The sequence below is a fragment of the Calcarisporiella thermophila genome (assembly GCF_041956535.1).
Source record: "Calcarisporiella thermophila strain CBS 279.70 unplaced genomic scaffold VTP21scaffold_19, whole genome shotgun sequence".
Lineage (NCBI taxonomy): Eukaryota > Fungi > Calcarisporiellomycota > Calcarisporiellomycetes > Calcarisporiellales > Calcarisporiellaceae > Calcarisporiella > Calcarisporiella thermophila.
In genome coordinates, this window is record NW_027192209.1 from 64,668 (window position 1) to 80,563 (window position 15,896).

Here is a 15,896-nt window from a genome sequence, read left to right on the forward strand (position 1 = left end):
ACATAAAACGGGGCCATGGAACACGTCTGAAAAATCCAACCCCCTTCCCCCCAATAGAGCCCCGGGCGGCGCCGGCCGCGATCACATCTCGTCGTCCTGCCCGTGTTCAAACAAGAAATTCGCCGCCATCTCCTCATTCTTGTCGCACGCAAAATACGCTTGAATCACCGTCTCTCGGTCAAAGCCCAGCGCTTCCAATCGATCAATGGCCGCCTTCTCCTCGGGCGTCACGTGGATCACGGTCCCCCCCGGGGGAATGCCCCCCATGCCTCCGCCCACGTCACCCTCTGACCCCGTCGCGCCTAGGAGGCGTAAGAACGCGTCTGGATTACTGTTGATCAGCTGCAGAAGTTGGGGGTTCGAATGGCCTAATTGCTGGAGGAGGGGTTGGAGTAGCGTGGGATTCTGTTGCACAAGCTGACGCAGCTGCTGGAACTGGGGCTGGTTGCGAAGGAAGGAAAAGTCCGCTTGCTGCTGTTCTGCTTGCTGCTGCTGCGTTTGCTGCTGCTGCTGTTGTGGTGATGGCTGAGATCCTTGTAATGACTCATGTGGTTCTAAAGAAAAATATCCAGCGACAAGACACATGGATTAGGTCGGAAAATGCCCTGTGGGATGCTGCACCCATATAGGGAAATACTCACGAGCGGCGGCGGAGCGTGGAGGCTGCGCACTGGGGCTAGTCTGCTCCCTCAAAAGATTTTCCGGAATACCCTAAGGACAATAGGATAATGATAATGATAAGAAAAGGGCTTGGCATGAACGGGTGAAGGTTGCACGTTAGTTACCGTCATCAAATATTCAACCGCTCTATCTGGGTTGTTGTAGCTGGCTCGCATAGCTCGAATCACTTCGTTCCGGTCAAAGCCCATCTCCATCATGTTCTGAATAGCAGTTTCGTATTGAGCTCCAGTCACTATACGAATGGAGGAGAAAGATGAGAAAATCCCTCCAAACCGCCCGCCAAGAAACGATAATAGAACTCACAAAGCGCGTTAGAGGAATCCCACGCCGAGCCCGTTGATGGCTGGGTATCGGTGTCAGTGGCAGGAGTGGTTAGGCCAGAAGATGAGGCAGACTGGGATGGGAGGGATGCTGTCGTCAATTGCGTGCTTTCAGGCTTATTAATAGAATCGGGTACTGGAGCAGTGGCGGAGGGTGTATTGGTCGGGGCCGTGTTAACGGGAACGGTGGGCTTCGATGATGTGGCCTGCTGCTGACTGGAGGTGGCTCTTGGCTTGGAAACCATTAAAACCAGGAAGTCTTTTTCTGAAAGCTTGCAGTCCGAAACCGTCTGATCATCGTTCAAAACCTTGCCTGAATCAATGGAAAAAAAAAAGGGTCAAACATTCACACTTTATAAAAAAAATTCCATCAATGTACCAGAGAAGATCAGCTTCTGCAACGATGCGGAATGCCCATGATTCTCCTCGATCTTTCTTTTCAGATCGCCCACCTAAAATTTGAACAAAGCAAAAGTTCGTTTATTAGAATTACTCTGGCGATGGGATTCTTCACCCTCTCCTCACTTAGAGGGGGCTTGGCCAATGGAAAGTCATTAGGGACATACTTTATCTTCGGGTTCAGCTTCGATCTGAAAATTCTTCTGATTGAGGGTTTTAACGGTGATTTTCATTGAAGATCGTAGCTGTGTTGGAAAAAGGGACTAGGAAAAAGTTGCCGCCAAAACTTCTACTTTTGACCGTCGGATGTTCATGCCCTCAACGTGTGACTTTCTTGAGCAAATCTTGTATATTTCAGATCGAGCCTTATTAGCATTACTTTGATTTTAATACAGAGCTCCTCCATCGCTACATGGTTCGCTCTTCTTGTTTGAGATATGAAAGACTAGTTGCATCATGAAAGATACTTGGAGAGGAGATCCCTACGTTGTAAGTGTTTCTGTCCGTTTATTTTCTCTGACCACCAGGCGCCAGCATGCTCATTGACCTCTTCCCTTGCATCGCGATGTTTAGCACATCACCAAAGCTCAAGTTGCCTTTGAGCTCATACCAAAAATGAGCGATGTAGAGCTCAAACACGCGATCACGAATATCAAGGATTCGGTGGAAATTGACAATAAAGATCGGGTGAACCTCCACGATACCGGCTTGAGGGAGGAATTAGAGCAGCGATTGAAAAATGCGCTGTATCAATTGACCTACAATACGGATTCGCAAAGATATTGGACCATACGACGCTTAGTGTGTGATGCTGTGATGGATAAAAGGTGAGATACTTGCTTTTAGCGAATTCTATCGTCGAATTTTAATCCCGTCCATTAGCAAAGTGCCCAAGCCTATTCGCCGCGATAAACCGGCTTCTTTCCATCGTGGTAATGGCCGAGGATCCCATAGCCGAACCCTCACATCAAGTGAGAACGCACATCGCTCAAGTGGACACGATCACACTCGCCCTTCAAATATGATTCATCCAAAGCACTCTTTGCACACAGGATCTCCGCCCCTGCCTCACACCCTATCTTCGAGATATCCCTCAAGACCTGAGAGGCCCTCCGCCAAGAACGAACCCGCTGTGATACCGACAAATCCTTCAGCATCCGAGAAACCTATCCCTTCCAATTTTTCTCATCGTGCTCCTCGCTACCCTCCGCATTCCCAAGGAAACGCCTCCCCAAGGCCTCACCGGTCCGAATCTTTTAGCTCAAATTCTCGTCGGAACGATTCCCGCTATTCCTCCCTAAGAAATCCGAAAACCCCTACCTCCAACCCCGATTCACCCAGTGCTGTCCATCATGACTCTCTGTCCACCCCATCGGCCTCCAGACCATTCTCCCACAGCCTATTCGAAACCAAAGCTCGAAGATACCCAAACAGCAGTCCTGAGCAACTCCCTTCACACGCTTCAAGTCCAGCCGCTCCAACCCCAAACCCCAGAACTGAGCCCTCCTATCGGCCTAATCATTCTCGAGCACTGCAAGCAAATAGACATGCTAAAAGCTTCGTTCCCAAGACTAAAGACCAACCATCGAAAGAACATCATCGGCGGGCTTGCTGTAAAAATCACGGTAAAGTTACTTCATGTTGCGCCGCCGCCATTCCGATCATACCCAAGAAAATCAAAGTCAATAGTAGCACGGACCCCCGGGCGAGTATTCCCGTCGTCATGGCTGCAAACCGTGCACCAAACGTCCCAGCAGCATATAAATTAAATCAGCGCCCTCGCCCTCCATCTACCCCTGCACTCCCTTCCAATCCCGCCCCCCACGGCATGGTAACCGCCTCGGACCAAAGTAAAAATATCCCGCCTAGTTCTGCCCACGACCCTATTCATGTTCCGAAGACAGCCTCTATTCCAGGTACTCCTGAAGCTATTCCTGGAAATGAAGCCAATTCCCCTGTATCACCCATATCTCTACCGGATGAATGCAGCTCCATCTCTTTGGTAGATACATCGCCCGCGTCAGTCATCTTTCCATCACAATCCGCCCTTCAACTTGAGACTCCCGCAGTAACCACGTTATCCACTGCGCGATCCTCTGTTTGCAATGATATCACAAGTCCCCTAGCCCGGTCAGTGGAAGGAGACATAGGAGAGGTACAAGATGTGAATGGAGACTTGAATGCGGTGGAAAGAAATGAAACGGAGACAGCTAACACGATGGAGGAGCAAGGTGTAGTGGTGGAATTGGAGGCGGAAGAAGTGGTTGTGGAGGAGGAAGTCCAAGCAGAAGAGGAAGAGGAAAGCGGGAAGGGCATGGAAAACAATGCGGAAGCGGAGCCTATTGCTGACGCAACGTGCCCCTCTCTTTATAAGCCCACACCAAAGTCCTTAGGAGAATTCAACTTTGCTCCGCATCCGTTTTTTATTGTCTTAGAGCGTATCTCCCAGCCAAAGCTGATTCCAGGTTCGAGATTTTTTTTTTATTTCTGGCCGTAGCTTTTATGTTTGACTCATAAGCTTCTCCCTTAGATGCAATGGAGTTCACTCTAACCTCGGATCACATCAGGATGCTAAAAATGAAGTTTGTTTCCCGTCATTCTTGTTCCAAGCCGCCAAAGGTGTTAACTTTTTGCTTTACTTTACCCAGCATATCATCACCCTGTAAGCTGTTACTCTTTTGTGCAATGGCAAAGGCATCCCTTGGAAAGGATCGTCGAGTCGAGGTCGGATTTCCATCTTTTGGTGACGTGTATGTTAATGGGATTAACATTAAAGCGGTAAAACCCTCAATTGGTTAAGAAGCACATTTCTCTACTCAATAAACTCACGATGTTCATTCAATTTAGAACCTGCGGCCCGCTGGCACCTCACGACTTCCCGATCTGACTTCACACTGCACTTTGGTTGAGGAGCGTTCTAATTTTGTGGTTCTCAGTGCTCCGTTCAAGGTGAGTGGAGGGCTTCCATCTCTCCATTTAACGGTTCTCTAATCTGGCTTACTCATTTCCCAATAGAAAAACTCCCACGTTGCGATAGTTCAACTGGTGCAGATGCGATCCCACGAATACATTCTGGATTGGATTAAATCGCAAAAGACGCTGACCAAGCAGGAGGTGCTAAAGAAAAGTACGTAGCTTTATCTGCTTCAGCTGAAAATGAGAGCATTTTTGACCCGCTTCTTTTTAATCTCGATAAGTACGAGCCCGTGCTGAGGATCCGGACATCATGGCCACATCGAGCACCGTCTCGCTGCGATGCCCAGTAAGCTTTGCCTATCTCGCGAAGTATTTTGCTCTTTTATTCACGCGGCTGTTGTGTAGATTGGATATACGCCTATTCAAATCCCACTACGTACCCCGACCTGCAAACACATCCAATGTTTTGATGGTTACAGCTTCCTCAGCTTGCATGCCCGCAAGCCGCTCCACTCTTGGCGCTGCCCTCTTTGTGGCTCAGAGGCGACCCTCTGGGACCTTTTACACGATGGGTTCTTTACATCGATCCTCTGTAACGTGCCGCCCGAAACAGAAAATGTAATCGTGGAGGCGGATGGAAAGTGGCGAATAGAGACGGAAGCCGACCGTTTGGGACAAAAGCGGAAGAAGTCGCACCCGGAGGTAGTCATATGCTTGGATGACGACGAGATCGAGTTGTCCAGGGAGAAAAAGCCCAGGTTGTCCGACTCGGAATCAGAGCGGAGCTCGACAGATGAGGTCGCCGCTCGAATCACCATTTATGTGGATTGATGGGAGAATCCGGCGCATTGCTTAACCTTTGCTTTACAAGTATTCTTTTGCCATTTTATTCCTTTCTTTTTCTTTGTGTGTTTTCTTTTGACATTTTCCTTGTATATTGTTTTTAATTGGACTTTTCCATGAGCAAAGATTCCCGTAATAATTCTCTCAGAACCTTCTCCCCCCTCCTAATATATTGCCGCACTATTTAATTAGGCTCTCTCTGCCTTGTTACTAAGGATCGCTTCACTTGTATTACCAATGCGCAACCAATTTACCCCACAGGTATTGACGACCGGTCTGGTGGACACCCACATATACCCTAGGGCAGAATATACTTTCCCTTAGGGCCTAATATCTTTGCACGTCGCAATGTTTCGTCAAAATTAAGTAGCATAGTCAAAGCTGTAGCAAATACTTGGTATCTCAACAAGTTTGTGAGCCCTCTCTATCACCAAGAAAACGCGTCGTGTCGCGAATGCGCGAAAAAACTCAAAAACTCTGCAAAGATCCCCGTTGTGAATTGACCAAATGGCTCTAAGAGGTTGGTTAAGCATTATTGGGATCAAGTTTTTCCAACATTTAGACTATTTCGCCGCAGAGCGGCTTAAATTCGACCAAGAGTGGCAATAACTGAAAATGGGCATTTCCAGCAATAAACAATGCACTTGACCAGTGAATAGCTTTGACTTTGTATTGTTTTGTATATTAAAGTGAATATAAATAAAACTTGTGGGTGCCATGGCATGCTGAATGCCATGAGCTCATACTCTCCCTGTGCTCGGCCAGAAGGTCAAGCAAGTTCTCATACTGAAAGAATTCAGCCAATTCTTTGCGATATTGCTCTTAACTGAGTTAGAAAGTGCCTATAAGAACTAGCATCAGTATCTCTGACGGGGAATTCAGTACACGGTTTAATCCCCATGGATGGAGCTCTCCAATGGAGCCTAAATGAAACCTATTATTTTCTACAGTGGGTGTCAAATACCTCTCCCATTCTCGAAATTTGTAAATGATGTGACTGCAAAACTACATCTGAATAACGATTTTCTTAGCGGTGTTCCTTTTTCCTGGTTCAGAAGCTTTTTTGTAGATACCATTCACTTTTAGCATGCGCATTTTTGTGCCCCTTTTATAATCCGACTGTCACTCGTAAAGTTGATTGATCATGACAGACTATGAAGTAGGTTGAATTAGTCGAGGATTTTTCCTCCGCCGATGGACTGATATTCTTTGTTCCTATAATGATATTATTTGCCTTGTAGCACCTCGCCAATTGGGTCATCCCAAGCATGCTGGTTGTGCAGCTGAAACAAGCGCTCCGAGAGCTGAACAGTAAAATGTATGCACGCCAGACGATAACAGGCAACAAAGATCTGTTAATCAATCGGTTGAAGAGCTTCCTGAGTTCAAAAATAGGCGATCCGGCTCAGTACCACCAGTGCAAGAACATTATCATGGCGGCGGCCGGAGGGTATGTGGAATTTGGAAAATGTGAGGAAGAGAATAACATTGCTGATGCTTTTATTCCCTGCGACCCAGCTCATCCACAAGAGTGCCGGCAAATAGGGCCAACATGAACCACCCATCTGCCGCTTCAACAGACACCAATAGACATCACCCGCACCCGCACTCACACCAGCACCCACACCAACACCACCATCATCAGAACCAGAGTCAACACCAACACAAACATAATGCAATGCCAGCAGCGGGCTCTAATTGGTGTCACAAGATCAAATTTAAATCAAGCCCATTTTATGAAGTGGTAGAGCGCATCACGGCCCCAAAAGTTATTCCGGGTATTTATGAGATGCCTACTTCACACCCGTTATTTTCCCAGGGGGCAGCCGCTTTAACTCTCCTCTCCTTTTCGGTAGATATTGGAAACAAGGGCTACCTGCAGTTTATACTCAATGCCGAGCAGATTGCAAAATTAAAGGAAAGAAGGTATGCCAATTCAATATTGTGTGCTGCAAGTATGGCCTTTTGACCTGCCCCTATGCTACTTTAATGTGAAATTAGCCCCGCTCCCACCCATAAGCTTCTTCTTTTCTCAGCTTCACATGCAAATGCCTTTAATAATCGCTCAGGCACCGAGGTCAATATCGAGTTTCCTGTATTTGGAGAAGTCCGTGTAAACGGAGTGAATATCAAGGCGGTGAGTGTACACAATTCATTTGGTGATAAATGCGGGTTCTACATGGTTATGCCGTGGATATGCTTTTACTATAGAACCTACGACCGTTAAAAAATGGAATACCGGCTCGACCTCCTGACCTGACAAAATTCTGCCGAATGGACTCGGGTATAAACACCGTCGAAGTGGTAGACGCAGCTTTTCAGGTATGCAATGTCTTGTAGACTAAGGGGTTGACGCTTGCTAATGCCCAAGAGCACCTTCAGAAATTTGTCGTGACAGTACAGCTAGTGAGGACGATTTCGATTGACTCGATTCTCGACAAAATTAGAACATCAAGGATTATTACAAAGGAAGAAGAGCTGAAGAAATGTGCGTGGTCAAAAATATCCGTGCCTTGCACCAGCTATTGAACAAGCGCTAACAACATTTACACCCATTTTTTTTTTCCTCCTCTTTAGTTCATAATCAGGCTGATGAAGACATTCTTACTTCGTCGACTGGCCTATCCCTCAAATGCCCCGTAAGTATTCCTTTTTTTTTCTAGTTGACCACCTCTTTTAACTTTTCAACTCTTCGTCTTGATTTTATAATCTAGCTCGGGCATACGCCAATCAAAATACCCCTCAAGTCATCGCACTGCCGACATCTACAATGCTTCGATGGCTACAATTATCTCAGTATGAACGAGCATGTTCCTACTTGGAAATGTCCCGTGTGCAACTCCAATGTCTACATTGGAGACCTAGTCTATGATGGATACTTCGCCGATATCATCCACAATGTTCCCGACGGTACCGAGGGAGTTATTGTGGAAGCGGATGGACATTGGAGGCTAGAGAAACCCGATAGTAGTTACGGTGGCAACGTGTCAGCAAAGAGAAAGCGTGATGACATGGAGATTATACTTCTGGATGACGAGGAGGAGAAAGAGGGGGGGAGAAACAATCGGAACACGAGCCCTGGCGCTGGTAACACATCGACCACCCACATGAACTCCTCCAACATCCACAGTTCACCCAGTGTTAGGAAACGCGTGAAAACGGAGCAGACATCTCCGCAGCAATTACCCCAGCCACACTCGCGGCCGGATGAAAATGTCATCGACTTGACGCTCGACGATGACAACAGCAGTCATTATCTTACAGAAGAGGAGCCCGAGTTTAGGTATTGGGGAGCCGATAACGAAGATTCGGAAGAGAACTCTTTCACCTCACGCCCCGATGATCTCTTTGAAGAATACGACGCGGATAGTGACTACAGCAGAAGACACAGCATTTTTGCGCGGGTATTGGGCGGAGAAGATAGGGAGAGCAGTGAGGAGAGAATCGAAGGTGAAGATAGGGAGAGCAGTGAGGAGAGAATCGAAGGTGAAGATGCTGGGAGTGGCTGGATTCGGGACCGGCATTCAGGTCTCACCAATTTAGAGCAACGAACGTTGAGCGAGTTGATCTCCGGTTCGAACGAGTCCCCTAACCTACCGCCATCCCTCCCCTCCGCCGGGCAGTCCTTTAGCGCACCGAAATCACCGGCTATGGATCTCTCGAGGGATTCCACCACCTTCAGCTCCAATAGCTCGACCGCCTCTGCTCTGCCCACGGTGTCCGCGCCCATTTCCTCTGGCCCCTTATTCTCACTCTCTTCTGGATCCTCCACAACACTCGGTGCTATGTCCACAAATGCGCCTCTATCTCAACTACCTTTTGCCCCGTCATCCCGCGGCTCTCCTACTCTCACATCTTCAACCATTCCTAATGAGTCCTCTTTGCTCTCAAAACGTGCCGAGTTCTCTCCTACCACCCAGCCCACCATTACCACCACCACCACCACCCCACCCCCTACCTCTAATACCGAACTATTAAATGGGTACTCTTCCCTCCCTGGTGCCATGTATCATATGAATGGTAGCTCCTCCACCTCCGCCTCCAATCCGCAGGCGTCTCCGAACACACCTCCCGCGTTAAACATGGTGGACGCGCTGACTCCCGATATCTCCTCTCTTGCGTCCACAAACGGGGACGCATCTCCCCCTGTTTTGGAATCAAGAAGAGACGAGATGCTGGCCGGACACCTTGCCGGTGCAACGGCTCTGGGGGCCGCCCCTGGAAGAAGAGAGAGGACGCTGGGACAGCCCCCCATACCGGATAGTCGTTTCGTCATGGAAAATAGATAACCTTGGCTTTAGTCCAAAGTGATGCGATTCTTGGATTTATAACTTGCAGAGCCGACAGAATTCTTTTTTTTATTTTATTACTTGTCGCACCTCAATGACACTCTATTCGTTAATTTCAGCTGTAATATATATATTCTTTCTTCTCTTCCGCTTCCTCCTCTTACCTCGTTAATTAGCTTCTAAACACACACCAGCCTAAATCAATTTGAATTTTTGTGTATTTCATCAAAATAAAAAAACGAACTCTAATTTGAAATTTTAGTCCTACAGCGTTTTTTATTCATTCATTTCGATTAATATAGAGCGACTGGATAGCATGTCCACATCCACGGATTGGAACGCCATCCTCAATCAGCAATTCGGAACACCCGTCAAATCGGAAGATGAGCTCGCGTCGGCTCTCGATCAACTCTCCATCGCCGCCCCAGAACCGCCCAAGCAGGAGCAGCAGTCACGAGAACAAGAGGAAGAGGAGCCAACGACCTATGTGGTTATGCAGCCAGGCTGCACGCGGCATCGGTTCATACGGAACATGAAGGAGCTCATATTTGTTGTGGAGCGTCCTGAGCGTGTGCGAGCGGTCCAGTGCGGAGTTGCGGCCGCAGTGGTACGTGTCGAAGAACACCATCAAACTGCAATAGGCATCCGACACTCCACGCGTCTCTTGCCCCTCGCCGATCCACTTTTAGCCAGAGTCCACTCATCGGCCCACCTGAAGAATGTCCAGGACTGGTCTGCCCAATCCATCGACGCGCTCTCAGAACGAGGATGTGAACTGCCGCCCGAGTGCCCGACGGGCGATCTCTACGTGTGCCCGGACACGCGACACGCGATTGAGGCCGCGCTTGGTTGCGTGGCTGACGCCGTCGACACCGTGACACGCGGAGAAGGACGGCGTGCATTTGCAGTCCTGCGGCCGCCGGGGCATCACTGCGAACATGAGACCGCCATGGGCTTCTGTTTCGTCAACAACGTTATGGCCGGTATCCACTATGCTCACGAACGGTACGGGGTCAATCGAGCGGTGATTTTTGACATAGATCTCCACCATGGAAATGGAACCCAGGTAAACCCCAAGGCTATATCGACATAGGCAGATTTCCTCCCTCTATAACACGCGGATTTCTCCTTTTTTTTTCCCCATCGCCCTAGGATATTGTTTGGAAATCTAACAAGATACAGGCCAATCTACATGGAGACAAGGGCCTCAAGATATTTTACGGCTCGCTTCACGACATCCTGTCCTATCCCTGTGAGAGTGGTGATGACGAGTGCATACAGGCCGCCAGCCTGTGCCTCATGTCGCACTCGCAATACATATGGAACGTCCATCTTGAGCCCTGGAAGTCCCTGGCCCATCATGACCAACTCTACAGTGAGCGATATGCCGTATTGTTTGAGAAGGCTCGCGAGTTCCTTGAGAAAACGCGCAATGGCACGGAGCGGGTGCTGGTATGGATCAGCTGTGGAATGGACGCGTGTGAGCATGAGCATGAGTCCATGCAGCGCCACGGCCGGTCCGTTCCTACTGAGTTCTACCACCGCTTTGCACAAGATGCGGCCAAGCTGGCGCGCGAAGCCGGAGCTGGCCTGGTTTCCGTGTTAGAGGGTGGGTATAGAGATCGTGCCCTGGTGGCAGGCGCTCTAGCCCATGTGAGCGGTCTGGCCTTGTCGGGAAAGGATATGAAGAGGGAGGACGAGAGTGCGGTGAAGCAGTGGTGGGAATTGAAGGAGTTGGAGCAGATAGAAGCAACGCTGCTGAAAGGAGAGAAAATAAGCAGCGGGTTTTTGACGAGATGCGCTTGCATCCTTGGAGCGATCGAGGCGGAAAACACAAAGTATCTGGCGGCCAACTCGCTCCTTACCCCGACGCATTTGCCGGGACGGAATCGGCGCGTGAAGGATAAGGAGCCGGTGCGGCGCAGCCCAAGGGCCAGAGGATAGAGCCAGCGCGGCAGTTCAAAGCTCAGGTGTCCTGTGGACCACCATGACGACTGCGTCCATTTAGTCTAATGAATTTTGATCACATTAGCAATTTTATCTAATACCTTTTGTTTTAGTTTTAAGTTTATCTCTGTACCTATTTCCTGGATTTGGTCATATGTGTAACATGATTAGCATTAGTCCATATTTGTCGATAGTGAATAAATTAAACGTCGCGTTGTCGGTTAGAGTGCCGTACGCCTACCTGCAGACTACACCAGATACCCGTGTTGATCGAGCTCGGCCCCTAAGAATTGCGATCCGGGAGGGAAAAAAACCGCGTCGGAATCAGCTAGAAAATGGCATCCCTGGATCAGGTTAGGGCTTTCTGACATGGCCCATCGGTAGAGAAATCCAAGACGCTTGGACATTCCTGTGGTGATTTGGTGAGGAAAAGTCTTCAGCACATGTAGTTAAGGTGAATGAGAAGAATATGCTTATCTAACTGCAGGAAATCAAGGCCATGGGATTAATGTAAATTCTTCTGAGCTAAGCCTGAGAGATGCCCCCGCCATCTTAAAAAAAATTATTTTTCCTCTAAGGACGCAAGAACCATCGCTGAAAAAGGGTTACGGATCTCTTCACGCCTGCTTGTGAAAAATAGGATAATTCAAGCATACCCATCACGCGATGATTTAGTGTTTATGAGCATCCTCCCATTCATGGGAAGCGATTCCAAGAATAAAAATCATCATCAATTATATTAGGTTGCCCATCAGACTTGGCATTTGTTTAAAGAAAATGAGAAGAAACATGCCGGAATCTCAAAATGCAATTCTTTACTGTAAGAGTGTCCCGAGGGCGAGCAGCTCCCCTTGGTGTGGGGCGCAAAATTCCCCGGCTCTCCTTAAGCAGCTGCAAAGCCTAGCAGAATTGGAGTGCCCAGCTAGTAGGAGGCACTGCAGAGCAGCCGGAGCTCATGGCGGAGAACTCTAAGATACAGGATCGCTGAACTCAACGTTGCCCCCGGCAAGCATCCAAGACCATTTGATGAGATCAGTGCCGGTGCCCCGTGAAGTAAGGCATCCGCCTAGACCCCACCCTTCCAAACCGGGCAGATCGCCGGCTGGGCCAGGTCGAGAGGGGGTCCCTGGGCCGTGGGCTGCGCAGGCCGCACGGGTGCGGGCATTTGCGTGAGGAGGGGCATCGCGGCTTCAAACAGCGTTCAATTTAACTGAAAACCAACGCACAGCGCCGGATAACACTTATTTAATTAAGTGCACATGTGTGGGAAACCACGGTGAGAATTTTCTGCGCGCTCGTTCTCCCCGTTTCATTTGCGACTCAGGCCGTGGAGACCTCTGCTTGGGCCGTGCAAATCAAGTGCCCAAAACTTCGCCTGTGTGCGGCGGTGGTTCAAAAACTTTGATCAGGCTGTGGCAATTTCTTTTTTTTCCCCATTTTTGCATTTTCAATTTATCACAGAATTATTTATTAAACATAACAGGTGCATCGTATTTAAATCAACCGCAAAAATCTCTTTATTTTACTCCCTCCCTTCCCTCTCTTGGCGCTTTCTCACACTTTATTTCCGGACATTCTATTTGTATTTTTTTTATTTTACTCTCTCCCTCAAATTATGACTCGTGCTCTGATTCCCTTGTAAGTTCGTCGATCTCTATAGTTCGAGGCCTAATGTCGGAGGAAGAATCACAGTCTGTTGGTAATGATCATCGAATCTCGGTTGTGAATGATGCTGCTTCCCCGGTGGAGACCGAGCGATTTGGCTATTTCTCGCTGTTAGCCTACGATGACACCAGCATTCAAGAGCATATACATTGTCAATCGGACGCGGTTGCCGACATGGATGCCCAACCGCAGCAACCACCACCACCTTCTCAACCACCACACCACCCGCAGCAACAGCACCAGCAACTGCCACAACAGCAGCAACCGCCCCCCAAATCACCACAGCAGCACCGGCACCAGCACCACCAGCAGCATTCGCCCAATGATGTGAAGCCTCAGGAAGATCCAGACGAGAGGGGGAAGCGGGAGGAGCGCTTTCGCGAACACCCTCGAGATCGGCGTCGGAGGAAAGCCGAACTGTTTAGGACAGAGATGTGCAGGACTTTCGAAGAGAAAGGCCACTGCCCGTAAGTAGCCCGGCTAATATCGAATGTATATGCTCTCTATTTTGCCCTGACCCTATTTTTTTTGGGAATTAGCTACGGTGATCGCTGCGAATATGCACATACGGAAGCCGAGCTTCGTCCATTGTATCGTCCGTGGAATTTCAAGACGAAGCCCTGCCGTACGTTCCATGAGTCCGGCCACTGCCCATATGGCAAACGATGCCATTATCGGCACAACAGTGGCACCGATGAAATCCCTCCCAACGTTATCATTCGTCCGCCTCCCCCCGGTAAAAGCAAGGAGCAAAAGCGCAAAAAACGGGGAGAAAAATCCGGGGAAGCCGATGAGCAGGATGAGGAGGTCAACGAGCCCTCTACCTCCAGCTCGGCTAGGACGGTGGCTCCGTCGTCGCCGAGTCATTCTACTTCAGGGGTGGAGGTGGAGAAAAAATCTTTTGCAAGTGTGGTTAAAAATGCCACCGCGGTCTCAAACTCACCGATCCCAGACGAAGATAAGGGACAATTCGCGCAGAGCAGGGCGTGGCGAGAATGGTCGCCTACTGTGGTGGATAATGTTGCCCAACCAGCTCGGCGGCTCAGCGATTCGCGCGTACAGGAGCATTTCGCTCCCTATGCTCCTGCCACTGCGGCCCCCCCTGGGGAGATACAGTCCATTCCTAGCCCGGTTAGCCCCGGGAGGTTGTACGGGCTCGTCAATTCGCCCCTATTTGGTATCGCATCGCACCAGCCCCCCTACACGTCTCCCGCAGATCATCGCCAATTTGCAGATATTTACTTCTCGGGTGCTATGAACCGCCGTATTCTTGACGAGCTACAACACCTCTATCCGCAAGAGGCAGCCACGTTTGAAGGCGCGCCCACAGCAATGCGAATGCCTTCTCCTCATCAACAACAAATAATCAAGAGATTTTTCCGGGACCCGTACTTGCAGCGGAATGAGGAACGGATGGAGTCGGACAAAATACACTCGACGCAGGACATACTGCCCAGGGACTTGGTCGACCAAATTGTGAATCCAGAGTCGTACCCTTCGCCGCTCGATAGCCACGACGCTCAACACCCATTTTCGTTTGTTTACGAGGGCGGATTTGCGTCCAAAGATATTGCTCAAGACCTCGAGCTGTCGTTGGAGGAGAGCGCGGAGGAGGAAAAATTGCGGAACAAAGTGCGCTCCATGAGCTTGGACTCGGGTTCCACCTCCGGGCGCCGGGACATCACCTCGCCGCTGGGAGTAGGGCTGGACTGGAGGCATTTTCTTCAAGATATCAACAAAGGAATTCGCATGAGGAAGGAGGGCGAAGCGTAGATATATACACGTATATATATATGTCTATATATTCTCAAGATGAACTAGTGGAAAATTATCCTCTGCTTTTAAGTCAAATTCAAATAACCCTTTCCCATTTTTAATTTTAACTTTATTTTTCTATATTCCTTATCTATTATCTATATTGTTGATATATTATATTCGGGGAAATTTCGCGCGTTTTTTTTTTTTTCAGTAGACCAACTTGGCACCTTACTTTAACTGGATTTTTTTTTTTACCTCTCTCCTTCTTGCTTAAACGCTTTACATATATATTCTGTAAAGACTTGTAAAAAAATATAATATTATGTTATTTTAAAATTTTGCTGCGTCGTATTTTTTTTTATTTCAGACTTCCAATCTAGTCACAGTTCCCCTTCTATTTTCGATCCAGTGTTTAGATCGGAACGATCAGAATGTTTTTTCGAAGATTTGGTGGCTATGTGATGGCGACCGCTATCGGTGTGGTGAGTGGCGTCTATCTCTGGATGCCATTGCTCGAGGAATATAAACGGTACGTTGAAGGGCTCTAGTTAGAGATTCACATCAAAGGCACTGACAAACCTATTGATGCTTGCATGCAACCATCACAGGGACACTCAAGGCTCATTCATTCCTCCTGGGCGACAAATCAAACAGCCCGCACAACCCTCGGAGCCATCCCAAGACACGCCAAAGGAAGAGGAATCAAAATTGTAAATTATCTATATTTCAAATGTACTTGATATACTCCAATTCTATTCTTTAGACCGATGATCTCTCCTTAAATATATATTCGAGATTCTGACACGCTTATTTTTTATTTTTTGCTCCTGTATATCATGGTTTTTTTTTTGGTACTGAAGCTTGGCCGTTCCTGGATGCTATCATGGCCCTAATGTATTCTCTCTTTAAACTGCGCCGCAAGGAGTTTTGTACGCGGGCTTCGCGAAAAATTAAGTTTGAAAGTAGTCAAAATTGATGAAGCATCATCTTTAGTTCATACGCATCTCCACCCACGCAATTAGCTTGCTTTGACATAAGAAAAAGGTGGTCCAAAGTGTAAAACTGGATAGAGGTTTTG

The 15,896-nt window shown here is 48.4% G+C and overlaps 7 protein-coding genes across 7 annotated transcripts; 6 read left to right on the forward strand and 1 right to left on the reverse strand.

Annotated features, from left to right (window-relative positions):
- Window positions 1-81: 81 nt before the first annotated feature.
- On the reverse strand, window positions 82-1,633 carry VTP21DRAFT_3818 (uncharacterized protein; the record flags this gene model as incomplete). The annotated part of the gene is made up of 6 exons (XM_069394160.1): window positions 82-554; window positions 642-711; window positions 786-913; window positions 985-1,314; window positions 1,381-1,453; window positions 1,568-1,633. The coding sequence occupies 6 exons, from the start codon at window positions 1,631-1,633 to the stop codon at window positions 82-84; spliced, it is 1,140 nt and encodes a 379-aa protein (XP_069248697.1).
- Window positions 1,634-1,856: 223 nt separating this feature from the next.
- VTP21DRAFT_3819 (uncharacterized protein) lies at window positions 1,857-5,147 on the forward strand (the record flags this gene model as incomplete). Its single annotated transcript, XM_069394161.1, has 10 exons — window positions 1,857-1,889; window positions 1,974-2,227; window positions 2,283-2,371; window positions 2,453-3,865; window positions 3,931-3,982; window positions 4,049-4,178; window positions 4,248-4,349; window positions 4,416-4,527; window positions 4,598-4,662; window positions 4,722-5,147. The coding sequence occupies 10 exons, from the start codon at window positions 1,857-1,859 to the stop codon at window positions 5,145-5,147; spliced, it is 2,676 nt and encodes an 891-aa protein (XP_069248698.1).
- A 1,156-nt stretch (window positions 5,148-6,303) lies between these two features.
- On the forward strand, window positions 6,304-9,448 carry VTP21DRAFT_3820 (uncharacterized protein; the record flags this gene model as incomplete). The annotated part of the gene is made up of 9 exons (XM_069394163.1): window positions 6,304-6,318; window positions 6,401-6,609; window positions 6,678-6,937; window positions 7,016-7,085; window positions 7,161-7,296; window positions 7,371-7,481; window positions 7,542-7,647; window positions 7,737-7,798; window positions 7,874-9,448. 9 exons carry the CDS (start codon window positions 6,304-6,306, stop codon window positions 9,446-9,448), a joined length of 2,544 nt encoding a protein of 847 aa, XP_069248699.1.
- A 316-nt stretch (window positions 9,449-9,764) lies between these two features.
- VTP21DRAFT_3821 (uncharacterized protein) lies at window positions 9,765-11,392 on the forward strand (the record flags this gene model as incomplete). Its single annotated transcript, XM_069394164.1, has 2 exons — window positions 9,765-10,514; window positions 10,601-11,392. 2 exons carry the CDS (start codon window positions 9,765-9,767, stop codon window positions 11,390-11,392), a joined length of 1,542 nt encoding a protein of 513 aa, XP_069248700.1.
- Window positions 11,393-12,421: 1,029 nt separating this feature from the next.
- Window positions 12,422-12,800, forward strand: VTP21DRAFT_3822 (uncharacterized protein; the record flags this gene model as incomplete). The annotated part of the gene is made up of 2 exons (XM_069394165.1): window positions 12,422-12,564; window positions 12,650-12,800. 2 exons carry the CDS (start codon window positions 12,422-12,424, stop codon window positions 12,798-12,800), a joined length of 294 nt encoding a protein of 97 aa, XP_069248701.1.
- Window positions 12,801-13,066: 266 nt separating this feature from the next.
- VTP21DRAFT_3823 (uncharacterized protein) lies at window positions 13,067-14,833 on the forward strand (the record flags this gene model as incomplete). Its single annotated transcript, XM_069394166.1, has 2 exons — window positions 13,067-13,527; window positions 13,600-14,833. 2 exons carry the CDS (start codon window positions 13,067-13,069, stop codon window positions 14,831-14,833), a joined length of 1,695 nt encoding a protein of 564 aa, XP_069248702.1.
- Window positions 14,834-15,249: 416 nt separating this feature from the next.
- Window positions 15,250-15,532, forward strand: VTP21DRAFT_3824 (uncharacterized protein; the record flags this gene model as incomplete). Its single annotated transcript, XM_069394167.1, has 2 exons — window positions 15,250-15,347; window positions 15,427-15,532. The coding sequence occupies 2 exons, from the start codon at window positions 15,250-15,252 to the stop codon at window positions 15,530-15,532; spliced, it is 204 nt and encodes a 67-aa protein (XP_069248703.1).
- Between the last annotated feature and the right edge of the window lie 364 nt (window positions 15,533-15,896).